General features: G+C 48.4%; 6 protein-coding genes across 6 annotated transcripts; 2 read left to right on the top strand and 4 right to left on the bottom strand.

The window, feature by feature from the left end:
• Positions 1-1,312: 1,312 nt before the first annotated feature.
• TERG_02235 (uncharacterized protein) lies at positions 1,313-4,012 on the bottom strand. The gene has a single exon (XM_047747881.1). The coding sequence runs from the start codon at positions 3,815-3,817 to the stop codon at positions 2,504-2,506; it is 1,314 nt and encodes a 437-aa protein (XP_047603849.1). The 5' UTR covers positions 3,818-4,012; the 3' UTR covers positions 1,313-2,503.
• A 601-nt stretch (positions 4,013-4,613) lies between these two features.
• Positions 4,614-5,912, bottom strand: TERG_02234 (uncharacterized protein; the record flags this gene model as incomplete). Its single annotated transcript, XM_003237468.2, has 6 exons — positions 4,614-4,692; positions 4,755-4,879; positions 4,940-5,247; positions 5,362-5,391; positions 5,451-5,736; positions 5,814-5,912. 6 exons carry the CDS (start codon positions 5,910-5,912, stop codon positions 4,644-4,646), a joined length of 897 nt encoding a protein of 298 aa, XP_003237516.2. The 3' UTR covers positions 4,614-4,643.
• Positions 5,913-9,986: 4,074 nt separating this feature from the next.
• On the top strand, positions 9,987-12,517 carry TERG_02232 (uncharacterized protein; the record flags this gene model as incomplete). Its single annotated transcript, XM_003237466.2, has 4 exons — positions 9,987-10,641; positions 10,708-11,485; positions 11,561-11,655; positions 11,712-12,517. 4 exons carry the CDS (start codon positions 9,987-9,989, stop codon positions 12,515-12,517), a joined length of 2,334 nt encoding a protein of 777 aa, XP_003237514.2.
• An 874-nt stretch (positions 12,518-13,391) lies between these two features.
• On the bottom strand, positions 13,392-14,116 carry TERG_02231 (uncharacterized protein; the record flags this gene model as incomplete). Its single annotated transcript, XM_003237465.1, has 2 exons — positions 13,392-14,013; positions 14,067-14,116. 2 exons carry the CDS (start codon positions 14,114-14,116, stop codon positions 13,392-13,394), a joined length of 672 nt encoding a protein of 223 aa, XP_003237513.1.
• Positions 14,117-14,265: 149 nt separating this feature from the next.
• TERG_02230 (uncharacterized protein) lies at positions 14,266-16,053 on the top strand (the record flags this gene model as incomplete). The annotated part of the gene is made up of 2 exons (XM_003237464.2): positions 14,266-15,133; positions 15,188-16,053. 2 exons carry the CDS (start codon positions 14,266-14,268, stop codon positions 16,051-16,053), a joined length of 1,734 nt encoding a protein of 577 aa, XP_003237512.2.
• Positions 16,054-17,099: 1,046 nt separating this feature from the next.
• On the bottom strand, positions 17,100-17,604 carry TERG_02229 (uncharacterized protein; the record flags this gene model as incomplete). Its single annotated transcript, XM_003237463.1, has 3 exons — positions 17,100-17,334; positions 17,388-17,505; positions 17,577-17,604. The coding sequence occupies 3 exons, from the start codon at positions 17,602-17,604 to the stop codon at positions 17,100-17,102; spliced, it is 381 nt and encodes a 126-aa protein (XP_003237511.1).
• Between the last annotated feature and the right edge of the window lie 60 nt (positions 17,605-17,664).

The raw sequence follows: 17,664 nt of genomic DNA, 5'->3' as shown, positions 1-17,664 counted from the left end.
TAGCGGCCATCTTTCCAGCATAGAAGCTGGATATATGACTATGTGCTTCGGCTGCTGCGGTCTGAGATTTTTCTCTCCACTCAATTCTAACACTATCCCCAAAGGTAGTCATTCTACCTTTGGACAGATGTTGGACGAGTTTATCGGTTGCAGTTGACAGGTCGCCAACCAAGAGCAACTCGCAGGGGGCAATATGGAGCAGTCTAGTTTCAATCTCGCTTCTCATGAACCCATCCTCAAAACTGTCATATACGACGTTCCCGGTTGCTGGCTGAACCGCAACAATTCCGATTTGAACTTTCTCACCATCTCCTTGCCCTTTAGCACCACTCTCCGTCAAACACAGCAAGTAGCCTGTAGACGGTTCCAGAGCACCAGATAGTTCAAGTTCAGCATCGTCTTCAATATACGTTGCCTTGGTATACATATTAGTAAGTTTCCGCACGAATGGTGCATTTCTGTTGTCTCCAGCAGCCTTCAGTGCCGCGGTCTCCAGCTGTTTTACAACGCCGACCTTATATCCAGCCGCCACCAGTCGTTTAACATGTACATGGAGACGATGGATAGGTACACTTGCGGATGCAAAACGAGTCAAGTGTGCTTCTGATGGGTCTGTAGGTCTCGTTAGCCAGAATATTCCATCGTATACATCGAACAAGGGAACTAACGTTCGTCAAACCTAAGCTTCCCCGGTATACACACTATACTGAGAATCTTGGCTGCTATTCTCGCATCCTCGCCATAAAACTGGTACTTGTACCCCACCTGGATGAGCAGCACGGCATCAAGATGCTTGTTCTTGATCTCCATTATTTGCCTCTCCATTGGTGTTAACTTAGATCCTCCAGCTTTCTTCGCAGCTCTACCCTTTGGAGCAGGGGGCGGACTATCTTCTTCCTCAGCATCACTCGCTGCACCCTCGGCAACTAGGTCTACTTCTGAGGCACCATCATGGGAGTTTAATGATGGAAGACAGTCAGGCCCACCCAACCGACGCACGAATTTCTGATGCAATTGGTCCTTCTTTTTGCGCTCGGCAGGCGATATTTGTTCGTCCATTGGGGGTGGTACAGGTGAGGATTGGAACCGGAATCTCTCTGCTCGAGATGCAGAAGATTGAGGCTCCGTGTTTTGTATAGGACTTGATGGTCGGAGCTCTTCTCCCTCTTCATCCACTTCTTCTTCTTTTTCTTCTTCTTCTTCTTCTTCTTCTGTACCACGTTTTCCGGTTATTGATTTCTCTGGTTCATTCTCAGGGGCCTTCCATGCACTGCTTCTTATCCGCTTTTTCACCGGGAGTATGACCTCATCCTCGTCCTCGTCTTCGTCGACATCTTGTTTTGTACCATTGCTCTCTGCCTTTGGTGAAGGTTTCGAATTTGACCTGCCAGGTATTTTTCGAGTAGATTGGTTGCTTATGTCACTTTTCCCGTTCTTCTGTTCGGCAGTGCTCCCACCGGACGTCGGACTGGGGACAGTTTTGGTGAAGAAGCTAGATATCGTCTGTTGTTTGCGTTTCAGACTTGGTGTTTGACTCATTATTCACCTATTTTCGCTTCGTAGATGAAGTTGACTCACAACTAGTCTGATAAATTTGTCCGTCAATGAGCAACTATGCTGCTGTTGCACTCTGTTGTCCTCTGATATCAATTTTGAAGCTATTCTCCAAGTTGTCTCTTGAACGCGTCAAAATCGCGTGTAGTCGCCATGCTTAGGTAATATTCAATTTAAATCGCAGCTCCGCTATCACGTGACCGTTTCTGGCACATAGTACGAAAGTAATGTTATTATTATCATGACGTTTTGGCTGAACTTCTATGAACTGGTCTATGTATGCCTGGCTGCGAAGTTTTAGGAAATCAAAAAATGCATGAAGTATCAATAGGTAAGCTTAAAACACCTATGATCATCTCACTAGTTAATAATGGGAATCGCCCGTTATGCGCGAGTCATCGTTTGAACCGCAATATAGATGTTAGCGGTTTGACCATCACCTGGCTGGGATCACAGCATAGTCTTTGAAGGTAATTGCTGACCAGTGGCTCACAGTAGAAAATATATATAAAGAGAGTAATGAGTGTAATTCATGTGAGTATAGGCAAGACCTCGAGAACCCTAGTAATCACTCCAGAGGGCCATTGAAATACATTCGAGCAATGTCATCGTGGCCCATTTCAGCCATAGGGCTTTTGGGAGATGCGTTTTGAAAAACTCCAGGTGTCTGCTGACCAAATAAGTCTCTGGTATCAACGGTCATAGTATCCTTAACGGCGGCCCTATTGGAACCAGAGTCACAAGATTGCTGAGAGGCGGCATAAGACAATGGGTTCATCGAGTATCCATAGTTATCGTTCTCGTTTTGGGATGGATATCCGTAATAGTACTGTTGCTTCTGAACATTTCGCTCATGGCAAAACATAGGGTCAATATTCTCTTTCCCACGGTAGGCTTCTAGTGCGATAAAGCTATTAGCCGGGACCTTATTTTTGTGGATGTAAACAAGCTACCAACCAGTACTTGGAGGTTTAAAGGGGCCGTAATACGGTGTATTGGCGGAATTTTTGAGTCCATACTTGGATGTGTTAAAGAACACATGGCGGTGGGTGTCCAGTGGAGGATAGTTTATCGGATCGCCGTGGCCACCGAGCATTAATGCCTGTTGAGACAGCTTTTCGAGCTGAGCAGCGCGGCTCTGCTCCCTAATCCTCATCTTGTATCTGTTTTGTGCCATCTGGACATTTCCGCTCAGCTGAGACATGGGTCGTCTACGAGGACGGGTTACCTTCGTCTTCGGGATAGGAGTTTCTCCCTTCAGCGGGCTACTATCGTCAACCATCCCAGAGATGACACGCTGTTTCCGAAGGGTACCATTAGGGGAGAATACTAGCTCGGTAGGTTCGACGCTTTCGGATGTCTCTTCCATTTGCTTGATAATGGACCCATCCTTCTTCTGATTGCGTTTGCGTCTCATTTCTTCAGTTGCAGAATCAAAAATATCCATGCCAGGCCAAAAGACCCCTTTCAGCCGGGTCATCTCATCGCTTCCACGCTGGCTATGGTCTTCCTGGTCATCATACTCATAAGCAGCATCGTCGTCAATGAAGGGATCGGGAGTGATGGATTGCCGAACGAAGCGAAGAGATGGGTCTAACAACGACCCTCTCCTCATTCGCCTGGCCATCAGAGGACTTCCCTCTCCATCTGACTCCGTCTCATCTCCATCCTTCCATACGGTTTGCGTAGATGGGGCTTGCAAAGTGGCCTGGGGCTGATATTGAGTTTGTTGGTGCCAGCCATATCCTGGCTGAGGATTGGGGTTGATCATACTGCTAACAGACATGGGAGAGTACGTTCTGCCAGAGAGACGGTTTCCTTGAGCGTCGTGGGTATAGTAGTTCTGAGAGAGCTGGGGGTCTAAGAAACTAGGAAGCGAACCTCTCCTAGGACTGGATATAATAGGGGCATTCTGGTTGGTAGGTGGAGCCACAGTTGTCGACGGCTGGTGAGAAAAGGCAACCGGAAGGCTTGAGCGGTTACTGGCACGGGAGCCTTTGCCAGTCCGGGCTTCTTTTGCCAGCATGCGGTCTGACAACAGGTTGGCCAGCTTATTCTGCTTATACCACCGGTCATACGCAGCCAGCAGCTCACCAGCCTGGGGTTCCTGCTGACTGCGTACTTGTAGCTTGAAGTAGTGAGACAGATGGCCTTTCGAGCTCACATGGGTCAGGAGGTGAGAGACATCGCTGAACTTGGGTTTCCGGGGGCAGATGTTGCACTTCAGCTCCGACTGTGGCATATTGACCGAATTGGAGTTCATAGAACTAGTATACGGGGGAGAGGGGTTGCAAAGAAGAAAGGAGAGAAGAGTAATACTAAGATAGCAATACTGTAGTACGACAATGAAACTGTTCAATGGTCCCTGCGATCGCTTCTGGCTCAGACAAAAAGATGAGACGTTGCATGGAGAGGCAATCGAGATCTGCCGTCAGTGTCGATGTCGATGTCGATGTCGATGTCGATGTCGATGTCGATGTTGCTGACGGAGGGAAGAAGAGGGAGAGAAACAGCGAGGAGATAAAGAACCTCGCCGGCTGCTCAAAGGGGATATTTGTTTGTTCTTCCCTGTCGTTGGCAGAGGAAGAGCAAGCCTGGAGACGAGGAAAAGCACCAAAAGTTGAGGGAGGAGGCGAAAAGAGCGGAAGAAGGAGGTTGAGATATCTGGAAAGAGCACGGCCGCCGTTGTTGTTGTTCTTTTTAACTTTCTGCACATTAGAAAGTAGAACAAAAGTAGAACAACCGGGACAAGAGCACGACGATGGATATCAAAAGACGATAGATGTGTAAAAGATGAAGGTAGATGTTTGAAGATGATAAGTTTCATGAGCTTATCACGGGGGAGTGGCAGTTTTATGTACACGATGTGCTAATGCTCTCAGGGCTAATATGTATAGACCTCCCTAAGTGGATATATGGCACGCGAGTAGGTATTTTTCTTCTCCTGCCGAGTGTCCCATTGTCCATTTGTAAGGTCGATGGGCCATTAGAAGCGGGAGTTGCGGAGAAAAGAGGGAGTTCTAGTGGATAGCTAAGTGTCGTTGCAGGGTGACTTACAATTAAATATATATCACGGTTTATATTCACTACTATACGCAACGACCTAATGCTCTATCCGTAGCCTCCTTAGGCATACAGCTGATGGATGTTAGCAACGATTTCGCCCTCCACATGTTGTAGTTGATGCCAATGGGACGTACTATACTGGGTCTACCTCTTTCAGGCCTGGATACTTCAATAAACTCAACCCTGTTAGCCCAAACACAGTATGAAATACATCCACCATATCCTCAGGTCTATCAGCGATACCGCCATGCTCAGGATCCTAAAACAGTTAGTACGTCTTACTTTTTCAGGGCATCGTGCATATCAACAGCAGTCCTACCTGGCACCGTAAGATGAATGCAGCAAGCTTATCACCGTTGATCCAATGTAGTCTTCCGATCATTGCTAACGCACTCATCACCCACCAGCTATAGCACACATCCTCTTTCTTTTCAGGCCGCCCGTTCAGGCCTCCATTCTCCAACTGTCGCTCACTAAGCCAGCCACCCAGCCGGTCGGTATCAACCAGATCTAGCCTGTCAACTATAGCGAGAGCTCCGACACAGGTGAATATCTGACCAGCGTGTGACTCGGCACCTGGCCTAACCCCATAGCCTCCATCAAAATTGGCACAGGATTGGATATATGCTACAGCCTTCTCAGTATCGACGAGGTGTAACAGGCCGAGCAGAGAAAGTGCGTTGAACGCCCCATATAGGAACCGGGTATCTGTTTCTCCCCATGAGTCGCCTTTAAACGTACCCGTTGAACGGTCTTGGAGGTTCGCAATCCCTACAGCACCCCATGATTTAGCACAAATCAAGAGATAGCCAACCCTGTGCTCGACGTACAAGAAGCAACCTTCTCTTTCCCACCGCGTCCATCCTTATTCAGTTCGTCAACCGCATCAAGCGTTACAAGTATCTGTACCGCACTAACGGTATATAACATGTGGGCATCGTGTCTAGGCGCCGCACCAAAACCACCATCTTCACTCTGGCAGGATAAAACAAATTCTATCGTTTTGTCGCGCGGTAGCGCATCTGGATGCCCGAGTATGTGCAGTGCGGTGAGTCCCCAGTAGACGCCGTTGAGCCGGAGGTGTTCTGTTAACCAATATTCGAGTTCATCTCTTCGCTGGCAAGACAGGGGTCAGCAGGATGTCTAGACCAGGAAAAGAAGAGCGCATGCCAGGAGAAGGGAATCTTACGCACAGTATCTAGACTCTTTATATAGTCCACATGTTTTTGAGTGTAGAGCTCCTGCGCTCCAGAAGTAGATCCGCCTCTACCTGGGCCTGAGACAAGCGACATGAGTGATAGATCGAGTGATGTAATGGATAAAGCTACAGTGATTACCCGTGTGCCTATCCGAGAGATCAAATAAAAAAGATTCGGATTTTTCCCGCCGTGTAGAGCGCTTCAAAGGACATCGATGGAATATTTGTCATTGTTGTTCTGGAGCCTGGACAGATTTACGTGATGTGCGTCTGTCTAGATTTATCAGCGGGCTGGCTGGGATTGGGCGATGTTTAACATTAGGTTCAGTTTTTGTAACATTAATTGTTCAATTTCGAAGTCACATCACATGACTATGATAAACTCGATAACGTCCTTGCGTATGTAATCAAAGTAGTCGACTTTCGATTTCTTCTGGCTGGATCATTTGCTAAGTGATTTTGGAATCCTCCCTCAAGCAGAGATTCCCAGCTAGTGTTCTGTGCAAGATATGCGAAGTAGTTGCCGGTAGTGAACGTTTTTACCGCCTGACCCAAGGCTGACAGCTTCTTCACATAAAAATATTTTTGCCTACAAGACACATAACTACTTTTCCTCAAGTCTCTATATGGCTTTTCTGGATAAAGCCGCAGGTTAAACTTGTTGTTGCTTCTTTAGAGTATACGACACTCAGGGATGGAGGCAAGGAAATCAAGCTGGAGGATCCATTATATGGTAATCATCCGTCCTGTGGGAAGTTTTCCTCCGAATTAGTGGGCAGTGGCGATTTATCGACCCCGTCTAGCTCTGAGGCTCAGGGGTAACTGCGAGATACGAGTATTTAAAAGAAACAGCATGTGTTTCTGAAAGATGGTGGCGACCAAGCAATTATTCACTTTGTGTATTTCGTAGATCGAACTACCTCTTACGAAGAAATTCGACTCATATCGAGAACTGAATTGTGTAGTCATCTTCGACGTTGATCCCACCTATCCCACCTTGCTAGGAGTAATCCTAAGTACGGGTCAAAGGTACGTGCAATGGGCAAAGGTTTGCTAAAGATGCCCCAGGTCTCCATTTGACGAGCTTTGACAGCAGTGGACGGGTAACTTGCAGAAGAAAGCGCCTGAATCCATGACTAGTTAGTGGCACGTTTGCTAGTCGGTCGACTAGTTAGTTATTTGACCACCGCTGTCTGGCAGCATATCGAGACCTGCATTCATATAACCCCTTAATAATATAATAGGGGCACGAGCAAGGCCAATTTAAATGACCAATCCCAAGAAACGATAATGCAGGACCACACGAGTTCTTCCCCTATTTCTGCCTTTCAGTTTTAGCCTCCTGGCTTTATACGACCTCAGTGGAGCAAGGTTCATAAACATGCATAATTCCAAATGTATATTGAGGGGATCAAAATACGGAGCCGATATCTGGAAACACAGTCGTGATGGAAAAGGCTTTCTATCTTCTAAATTTAAGTTGTAAGACATCTGCATGAAGTAAACACTGTTCTCGGTTTAGGAACCTATTTTTGATACCAGGAATCTCTTCCAATCTTAGGTACAGCTTAAAGGGCGAATATGACAGCGCTTACAACTTAGTACAATCCATAGCCATCATGGGACCACTGCCGTCTAGCCTGAAGCGAAGTCCCATGCCGAATGCCTCCCTCGCTGCATAGATATTGGAACGACAAATTTCATAGTGTTGCTTTGTATGTTAATACGTTTCGTGACCCATGATTAATCAATGCCCATTCTCCAAGGCTGGAAGAGCGCCTGTCCTACCTAGCTAGACATGCCCGTTCTCCACCAAAGAAGCGCCTTACAGCGTAGCGACCAAGAGGACCTCGTGGATTTGGCTGTCTAGGCCCTCTAGAAGCCGCCTGCCGCGAAGGGGGCAACGTTTAATCTCAGCCTCGACGAAGGATACATAAGCACCCGCACTCCCGTCCATCGATCTCTCGGTCTCTCTTGTCCGTCTCTTCCAGGTAGAAACGAGATCGCTCCCTCTCCGCTTCATGTCGACTTCCCCCCTTTTCGTGACATTTATTACATAAGCATATACGTCATGCCAAGTCTGTAGCCGCCAGCAAGCACGCTAGTCCCCTTCCAGCGCTGACGTCAGCATCGCCTCTTCGTCTCCTTTCGGCAATTCTCGACTTCAACGACTTCAACGTCAACCTCATCTTCGTTTTCTGCGGATTCTGTCACTCTTCACATCATCGTCTGCGCTTCGTTCTGGTGCTGCTTCAACTGTTTTGTCCTGGTGGAAACGTACTCCTGCTGCTGCCAAGCGCAGAGCATGCTGAAACATTGACTTTCGCCGCCTCCTTTACCCCTTTAGCCAAGCTTCTCTAGCCCGCCATTAATATCGATATCTTATATACTCTGCTCGACCTGCAGCGTCCAACCGCCGAACTGGGATCTTATACAGCCTGTCATCCTGCCTGCTGTCGTGGACCGGGTTTATTGACTTCGCCTTTCGTCTTGTCCCACCGATCGATCCCCGGGTTCCCTTTACCGCCGGTTCAACTTCGCTCTTCTGCCGTGGCGGGGGGTTGAAAACGAGGCTAAAGTCGTACTGACACTATCAGCTACACCCACCATTTATCTATTGGTGGTTGACTGGCATCTCTTTTTTTTTATAAACGACCAGAGACAGCACGCTCGAACGGATTTTGTTCAGACCCTCGTGTGTGCGTTGCGTGTTGTTCGTAAAGCCGCTCTTGTTGATCGACGCTAACACGACCTGGTGCCTGCATCCCCCCTCGACCGGCCGGGGGCTTGCTTCGTTGTCTTTTTCCACCCTTTTCCTCCTTCTCTTACGGAGCATCCTATGTGGCCATTATTATCAACCACCTTCCCTTTCACACGCAACAGAAACTGTTCGGCTTTTCCTGCTATCCTTCGTTTCGAACTTTCCCCTCCTTATTTCGAAAAGTTGCTGTGTAGCTGAAGACAACTGTGTGGTGGTTCTGCGCGAATCAGGTAAAAGGTAGGGTTAAATCCTCCTCAGCTTTCGGCTGTTTTTCGGTTTCAGCTTCGCCCATATCCTCCCCTATTGGCCGCGCGGGTGCTGTTCTTTTGTCTGCTGCTTGTTCTTTTGTACTCGAACCTGTCGATCGCCTCAGTTCAGACGAATAACTCCGTCTCTGTACCTGTATCAAATCCTTGATGGGGTCAAGGCTGCTCACGGAGCGCTCTGTCTGATACAGAACCATAACAAAGGGCGGAGCAAAAGCGGGAGCCACGCAGGAGAACAAGAGCCCAGACGAGAATTAGGATTTGAAGGGGAAAAAAGAACAAGAAGAATCCACGACGGGACAGAGAAAAAGTCAGCCCTATTTCACGGCATACGGTTATTCTTGTTGTATCTCCATGTTGCACGAAGCCTTTCCAGTGATGTTCTTTATTTCTTGCCCGTTGGAGGTTGCTTTTTTCTGTGGTCGTCTGCAGCCATCTTCGACGTGCAACGCATAACTACCACCTACCATGTCCTGTCATGTTTGTTGCCTTGTCGATTCCTTCACCGTCTCTTGAAACTGACTGTTGTCCTGCGTTTTTTGCTTCTTTACGGGAACATGAACTCGGCTTACTCTGATTACTGTCTAGAATCGTATCCTCGTCGTGAACGCAGTGGCTCCCCATCTGATCTTGGGGTTCCCCTTTTCGTGTCACCCTTTCTACTATCCGCGACTGCTCATATCTCACCAACGCAACCTGCCGCTTGAAACAGCCCGAAGCCAACGATATTTACACCGTTGATGGCTAGCGCCTGACACTGCCATCCTATCGTCCTGGCTTTCCTTGGAGGTTATAATACATACGTGGTGCAGGGAGCGTGTCTGATCAATCGCCCGGCATAACTGCCTTCGCCCGTTGCGTTGGAGCCCAACTCCGAACATAGCCCCCGCATACCTTGTCTGCTGGTTGACAGATAGAACGAGGATCCTGATCCAGAGTCCACGTTTTGGCGGAGCATTCTTCCCTGGGTTTATGCCAGTGCGACGGCATATCAGCACAGAGTAACCACTCGGGCTGGCTCTTCTTGTTTTTATATCTCGAACGGTACGCTACTTGTCAGGCGCAAGTCATTTCAGCCCGATATCCCTTTTCCTCGCTTCTGCTGTTCCGTGCATTTACCTACATTGTTAATACTGTTGATATGACTGACCTCGTCGATTATAGCAAATTCCCCGATCCTTTGTTGCCTTCAGGCGCAACACTCCTTTATCACGCTCATATTCCCTTTTCAGCCTTCTTATCGACATCTCAGATCTCTCGGTGCATTCCCAAGGGGAGGCCGAATAGATCTTCAGTCTACATATCAGCAATCATGGCCAGAAAATCGGTCCAAGTATCTCCATCGCAACTTGAAAAGTCCAGCCGTGAGACATCTCATCAGTCAAAAACATCCCCATCCCAAAAGCTTAGCCCTCCGTCGACATTCCCAAAGGGATCAACCATCAGACCCGTCACGTCCATATCATCAAACGAGCCGGTTCGGGAGCCCGAAAATGTGACAAACAAGGCTGAACATCCACAAACACCAGCGATAACTGCCATTCCACCATACCCTCCCTCACCCCAGCAGGCCAATAAACACACCCGCGATCCGTCCAAATCTTTCTTCTCCAACCTCAAAGCGTCGAAATCTGCACAGAAAATACATCTTTCAGACGCGTCCAGTGGCCACTCTGGAGAAGAAAAATCTTCGATGAGTCGAGCCAGCTCCAGGGATAGGGATAAAGCTGGCCGTGGCACCGCGACGCGAACGTCACCGAAACCCGATTCACCTAAACAGACTGACAAACCTAACAGTATGTATGCACCTGGTTTCACTAACATTACAACGCTAACCCTGGCCCCTTGCCCCTTGTCGCTAGGCGATACAAGTGAAGATCACCAGTCCCCCCCTCCGCGCTCCGCAAGCTTAAAACCAGCTGAAGACTCCGCCTCAACTTTCAACCCACCAATACTTCCACCATCTTCTTCCTCAGCACCACCTGCCCCTGCAGCGATACATTCCCTCAACCCAAAGAAAAGCAAGCCACGCTTTGGAGGCTTACTGGCTCGCACACGCTCCATCCGTGCTGACGACGGTCTACAAAGCCCCCGTTCGGCCGGGCCTAAAAAACGTCCCTCGAATGGTCTGCTACGCCTTGAGGAGACCAATACCGATACCGATCCTCCACTGAAGACCGCTCCTCTGCAACAAGAACGGACATTCAGAGACGTCATGGGCTCGACGTCTCGCAACCGATCCGCCGACCGACCAGCAACTCGAGATGGCAGTAGAACACTCTCATCCAGCCAGAATAGCGGCAACTCTCAGCAAATACAAACTAATACTAAGCGAGAACGCAGCCATGGGAGCTCAATGATGAGTTCAGTGGCTAGCTCATCACTGTTTAGCAACATCAAAAGCACCTCCAGCGGTGCCGCAGACCGTATCGGCAAGGCTGGCAAGGGATTCTTCGGAAAAATCGCACGGAGTGGTAGCAGCAACGAACGAGAGGTTGTCCAGGATGACAACTATGTGTGCTCTGTTATTAACCTGCCTCTAGTTGAGCAGACACGGCGAACAAGAATGGTGAAGAGTTTGAGAAATTCCAAGGACAAGACAGAATTTTGGATGCCTGCTTTACCATGGAGGTGCATTGAGTATGTTTACACGTCATATTTTATCTTCAAGAGTGATCTCATCGTGCAGTGATACTGATTGCTTTTTTTTGCTAGTTACCTTAATTTCAAAGGTTGTGAAGAAGAGGGCTTATATCGTGTTCCTGGAAGTGGGAAGGAGGTGAAACACTGGCAACGACGGTTTGATACAGGTTTGTCTACCCTGTCTGCAACTCTTGGGTAACGCAGCCTGCTAAGATATAGATAGAACTCGACATTAACCTATTCGATGAACCCGATCTCTACGATATCAACACCATCGGATCTATGTTTAAAGCCTGGCTCCGTTGTCTCCCTGATGAAATTTTGCCAAAAGCGACTCAGGCCAAAATTGCTGCTGAGTGCCCTGGCGCCACCACTGCACCACAGCTACTCAAGGATGAACTCTCCAAGCTTCCTCCATACAACTACTACCTTCTCTTCACAATCACATGCCACCTCAGTCTCCTCCATTCATACGTCGACAAAAACAAAATGGATTACCGCAACTTGTGCATCTGTTTCCAGCCTTGCCTGAAAATAGATGGATATTGTTTCAACTTCCTTGTCTGTGACTGGAAGAACTGTTGGCAGGGATGCTGGACAGAGAAGGAACATCTTGAAATTGAGGCGGAGCTCGATAGGCAGGAGAGGGAAAAGCAACAGCAGCAGAATGGCCATCCTTCAGATAGTTCTGCTGTAGCACCTTCGAGGACCTCCGGCGCAACGGGTGAAGAGAGAGCCATCTCATCGTCGGGTAGCAGTCAGCCACCGCCACAGGTGCAACAATCGCCCCAACACTCACCGCAGCAATCACCGCGGCAATCGCCACGACAACAATCGCGTAACTCTGCAGACTGCACGGATGGAGCGCGTGCTATACCGCCGAGACAGGACTCGACCCGCTCCGTCAGCCCCAAGAAGACTGCAAAAGAGGTGGCCCGACCTAGCAATCATTCGCGATCAACTTCCCAGCTACCCGAGCTGGGTCCTCCCTTATCGCCTATCCGCTTTTCCACAGAACTGACAACCTGATATCCTTGAATTATCTTTCCTAACCGCTGACCTACCTTCAGGCATACGTCGGGGTCGAAGGAGATAGCACTCCCCTAATAGAGCGTACCATACCCCTTGCTTTACTTTCCCCCCTACAAACCAATCTTCGTTCTCAGAAAATCTTTTTCTCATTTATGTTCCGCAGTGGATTGCGTTGCTTCACCTATTCCCTGTTACAACTTCAAGCACCATGTCCTTTTAAAATATGATTCCCTCCACAACCACCAGACGATACCATTCTCCTTACTCGATTTTCTTTAATGAACCGTGCCTTTTATCACCTTTTCTTCCTCCCCTCTCCGGCTGGCTTTTTGACGACTTTTTTGCGGTATTTGCTTTTTATTGGTCCTACGTGGAAAGCATTGGTTCGGCGCATCGAGCGATTTGATATCTTCGTTGGCGTTGGCACATTCAATTCTACTTGTGTTTCGTCATTGCCCGCCTTTTTCTTTTGGTCCTGTGGCTTTTGAATTTTCTTTTCCACTGTCCTACCTTTTTGGCAACTGTTTGTGTCGTTGGTTCTACTTGTTGATACAAAGTTGAATAAGTCATTTTGAATTAATATCACTCTCAAATTTGTTTAATAGACTGCTGGCTTCATCCTCTCCCCATGCCCATGTCAATTTGGTTTACCCGGCACTCAATATAGAAGAGTGTGATCTTCTACCTTAACTAATTGAAGGCCGTAGATAGGCTGAGGTTGATTCAATAATACGATTGACATGATCTAATCATTCACTTTTTTAAAATCCCTAGTCTACAGGATATATCCATTGCCCGCCCTAACGCCATGCAAACCATTATAACAGACGGCCGTAACACCTGGTAAAACTACCAACTCGACTTTTCGACCTTACTTCGCCTTCCCGGTTCTAGCCTTGCGTTCGTTGGCCCTCATCTTTCTCTCGTTTCTCCTCGCTCTTTCCATCCGCTCCTTTCTGCCTTCGTTTCGAATTGACTTGCCCTCGTTATTCATCTGTTCCTCTTTCTTCCACTTGGACTCATCAACCTCCACAAGCCAGTCATCCTCGGTTCCCTTATTTTTCCCCTTATATCCCCACTTGGGCACCCACTCGCCCTTATCTTCGTCATAAACCAGGTTTTTCTTCCGTTCGGTGTCAGCTAGGCCGCTGCCCAGCTTGGTGTTGTACTTGCCAATTCCCTTCTTGCGGGCAAACAGCTCCCATTTGGTAGGAGGTTTGGGAGTAGGCAGTGGTTTGAACCGAGGTACCATGGTCGTTGGACGTGGAAGGGTGAGAAGAACTCCGTCTTGCATTGAGCTCGTTATCGGACAGGTGGTGAGGAGCTGGTTGACAAGGCACTGGGCGCCGTCGCGTGCCGTAGCTTTCAGGCTCTGATTTAATATCAATGGCGAAGATTTTGCAGACTGAGGGAGATCAATTGGGTTCGCATCCAACGCCATAAGGTTTCCAAGATCAAATACATATGGTGTGGGCTTTTCAACCGTTATCGGCCTGGATTGCCTGTTAAATATAAGAAAATCTGTAGGTTGAAGTATCATACGCACAGTCTCTCTGGCTTTGTCTTTGACTTGACCTTAGTCGTCGAATCCGCCATGGCTATGTCCGGCATGAGGTTCTAGGCTGTCTTCTTTCTTAATACCAAATAATGCGACTGATTTGTCTGCGATATATAAATTACTGTTCGTGAAGATCAAAAAAAATAAATCAAAAATTCACAAGGGTGGATTCCCCTTGCCGCTTTAAATGAAGCTTGGCAGTGCAATTACATCACGTGATATTGTAAAAACAGCGACTACTTTTTCCCCTTTCGATCTTCCATCACTTTTTTTCCTTCAAAGTAAAAAAAGCGACGTCAAGAAGCGAAAAACCATCCACGACGAACTGCAAAGTGCACGCGGCGAGCCATTGGCGTTCGGTAGAAGCCAGATCAGCAGTCTGGTGTGCCCGAAGATGGCTTCCTCATGTTGCTGGAGATGTGTCTCCCAGATACGCTCCGTATACCCGTCTCGAGCACTCTCGCTACCGGCGCTCACTCAACCGTCAACTCTTCTCCGTACACTACCCACATCCTCGTCATTCCACACTAGCGCAGCTCTCAATGCCGCTCCAGCTAAGAAAGGGAAGAACCAGAATCCCGGACCGAGATTCCGTGAATCACGAAGTACACGAACCCTAAAGAAGGGGAAGGCAGGCAGGCCGGCTCGACGAAGCCCAGACGAGCGAAGGGCTCTAAGCCATCGAATTGTGCTAAGTAACAACAATGCGCTCGAGGTTACCGGTCTACAAGAGCTTAGTGTGGCGAATTTGAGTGATCCAGAGCTTAGGACTCAAGTAATTGGTTTGCCAATGAATTTGATTGATAGATTGAGAGCTGTTGAGGCCTTCAGGAGGAGCCAGGGATGGAGTTTGTTCAGACGGCCCTGCACTGTGGTTAGGAAAGAAACTGTTGAGCTGGGCAGATTGATTGAGCATATCAATGATAATGAAAAAGGCACGGAAGCTGTCATGAAAATTGTCACAGGCGGGAGAGGTACAGGGAAAAGTGTTCACCTGCTTCACGCTACTACAATGGCCTTCTTGAAGAACTGGGTAGTGGTCACCATCCCAGACGGTATGTCCCTATTTCCATTATGATTTCCAAGCTAGGTGCTGACGTACAATATAGCCTGGGACATTGTCAACGGCACAACGGCCTATGCTCCAGTCCCCAACTCAAATCCAGTCAAATATTTCCAGAAAAATGCCACTGCCGAGTTGCTCAAGCGCATAGCCGAGGGAAACAAGGAAGTTCTCTCAAAACTGCACGTTTCCCGATCACACCCTAACGTCAAGGACTCTGGGATGTCTCTCTTCGAGATGGCAAACATCGGCATTCAACAGCCGGACCTCTCATGGTCGATATTCCGCTCTCTCTGGTCTGAGCTGACTGCCACAGGACCAGCAATGGACACAAATGCAGTAAAGGGAACTAAGCCATTCATTGCTCGTCCTCCGCTTCTCGTCACGGTCGACAATCTCGCTCGCTGGATGGCTGAGTCCAAGTACCGCAATCCAGAATATGAGCTCATTCACGCTCACGACTTTACCATTGTCGAACATTTCCTCTCTCTGATGCGTATGGAGCCCAAGAAAGCCTTGCCGAATGGCGGTCTTGCGTTGTATGCAACCGCTGCCTCCAACTGTATGAGATTGCCTTCTCTGGAGCTCGGAATCAAGCAGATTGCTGCTCGACAGGCTGGAATTAGCCCATCCTCTCCTGATTACCCTGTTCTGTACGGCAAACTGGACGACCGTGTGGTCTCGCTGTTCTCTCAGGTGAAGGAAATGGGTTATATTGAGCTTTCTGGCCTGGGCAAAGACGAAGCAGCTGGCTTGTTGCAGTACTATGCAAAGAGCGGCCTGCTGAGAGACCGTGTTGACGGACGATTGGTTGGTGAGAAATGGTCCCTGTCCTCTGGTGGTATTGTTGGTGAACTGGAGCTTCTCGGCCGCCGTCTACGAGCTCTACCTCTTACTGTCAAGGAACAGTAGCCCCTGAAGCGCTTCATGTATTACTTGTCTTGCTCATGTACATCATTCACTTTTTGTGTATCTTGTTTCTTATGTCTTGATTGACTACTACTGCGTTTACTGTATGATTACTTGCAACCACTAGATGGAGAAGAAGAATAGCGGCATCTTGATTGACAAGGCTATGATAATAGTAAAGAAAAAATCCAACCCTTGGGTTGAGCTCCCACCATCCCACCACGCTCAACCCCTGCCCCTATATACGCAAGCGGAAAACTCGGGCGCTAGGAAAGATTACATAAGGTTAGCCACGTGATGAGCCTCTGAAAAGGAAAAGACAACGACATCTCAACTTCATCAACGACAACATCACAACACAACACGAACAACGACAGCAGGAAGATGAGGTGACTTACTCTCGATGCAGTGCAGCTGCGCTACCCCAAGACTGACCATCCCTCCACATGGATTGCGCGCCTGTGATGTGACGGGATGTAAGCTTGTGGCTTTGGAGACAGATGGTTGCGTGTGTGTGGGATGGGGACTGATGAAGAACCGGAGAGGAGACAGGAGCAGAGGAAGGGCAAGAAGAAGATGAAGAGGAGGAGAAGAAAGAGAGAAGTTGGATGAATATGCATACCTCTGAACAGCCGGTGCCGCGCCACCACAGGAACCCATCCCTCGAAGCCACATCTGGTGTCTGCACATGTGTTAGCATGTTCATGATGGTATAGATGATGGGGTTACTTGCCTCGATGCAGTGCACGCTGCGCTACCACAGACTGACCATCCTCCAGTGGCTTTTAAAAAAAGAATCTAGAAAAGAAAAGATGCAGGCTGCAAGTGTCTGCACATTTGTCAGTATGTGATCAATGGTGAGTGATGAGGTGACGGGAGACTTGCCTCGATGCATTCCGCACTGCGCTACCACAGACAGACCCATCCTCCCTTGCAGCCTTAACATTTTATCTGCGAAAGAAAACTGTCAGTCCATGAACACATGGTAGGGTAGGTGATACTTCCCTGGATCAGTCCCTTTGCAACAACAGCAATATATGCAATTTCCTTTATGAAAAACCGTCAGTACGTGAGCACGAGGTAGGGTAGGTGATACGCCCCTGGATCAGTCTATTTGCATCCTCTGCAACAAAAAAGCCCTGGACAGAAGAAGAGCACCTATGCGAGAAACCGTCAGTATGTGAACACATGATAGGGTATGTTATACGCCCCTGGATTAGTCCCTTTGCATCTTCCTTTGCAAGCTGGCAGAAAGTTAAGTCAGAAGATATAGGCTGCAAGTGTCTGCGCAAGCGTCAGTATGTGAACGATGATAAGATACTGGATGGGTTGCTTACCTCGATGCAATCCGTTTTGCACTACCACAGAAAGACCAATCCTCCCTTGCAGCCTGAGCAAGTAGGGCCACCGTGTTGCCGACACACAGACGTGTATCGGCAACACGGTGGCCCAAACCTAGAGTTTGAATCGGTTAGCGCACATCTTTTTTTTTTGAAAGACCAGGAAGGAGAAGGAGGGTTACTTACCGTTTGTTCGGCTTACGCCGACCACCATCCACACCTGCTCCCGCTATGGCCCCGGTGGACCCCCTAGAATAACGTTAGCATGATACCC

The sequence above is a fragment of the Trichophyton rubrum genome, assembly GCF_000151425.1.
Source record: "Trichophyton rubrum CBS 118892 genomic scaffold supercont2.2, whole genome shotgun sequence".
Classification (NCBI taxonomy): domain Eukaryota; kingdom Fungi; phylum Ascomycota; class Eurotiomycetes; order Onygenales; family Arthrodermataceae; genus Trichophyton; species Trichophyton rubrum.
Note: the sequence above shows the minus strand (reverse complement) of the source record. Positions and strands in the feature narration are given on the sequence as shown.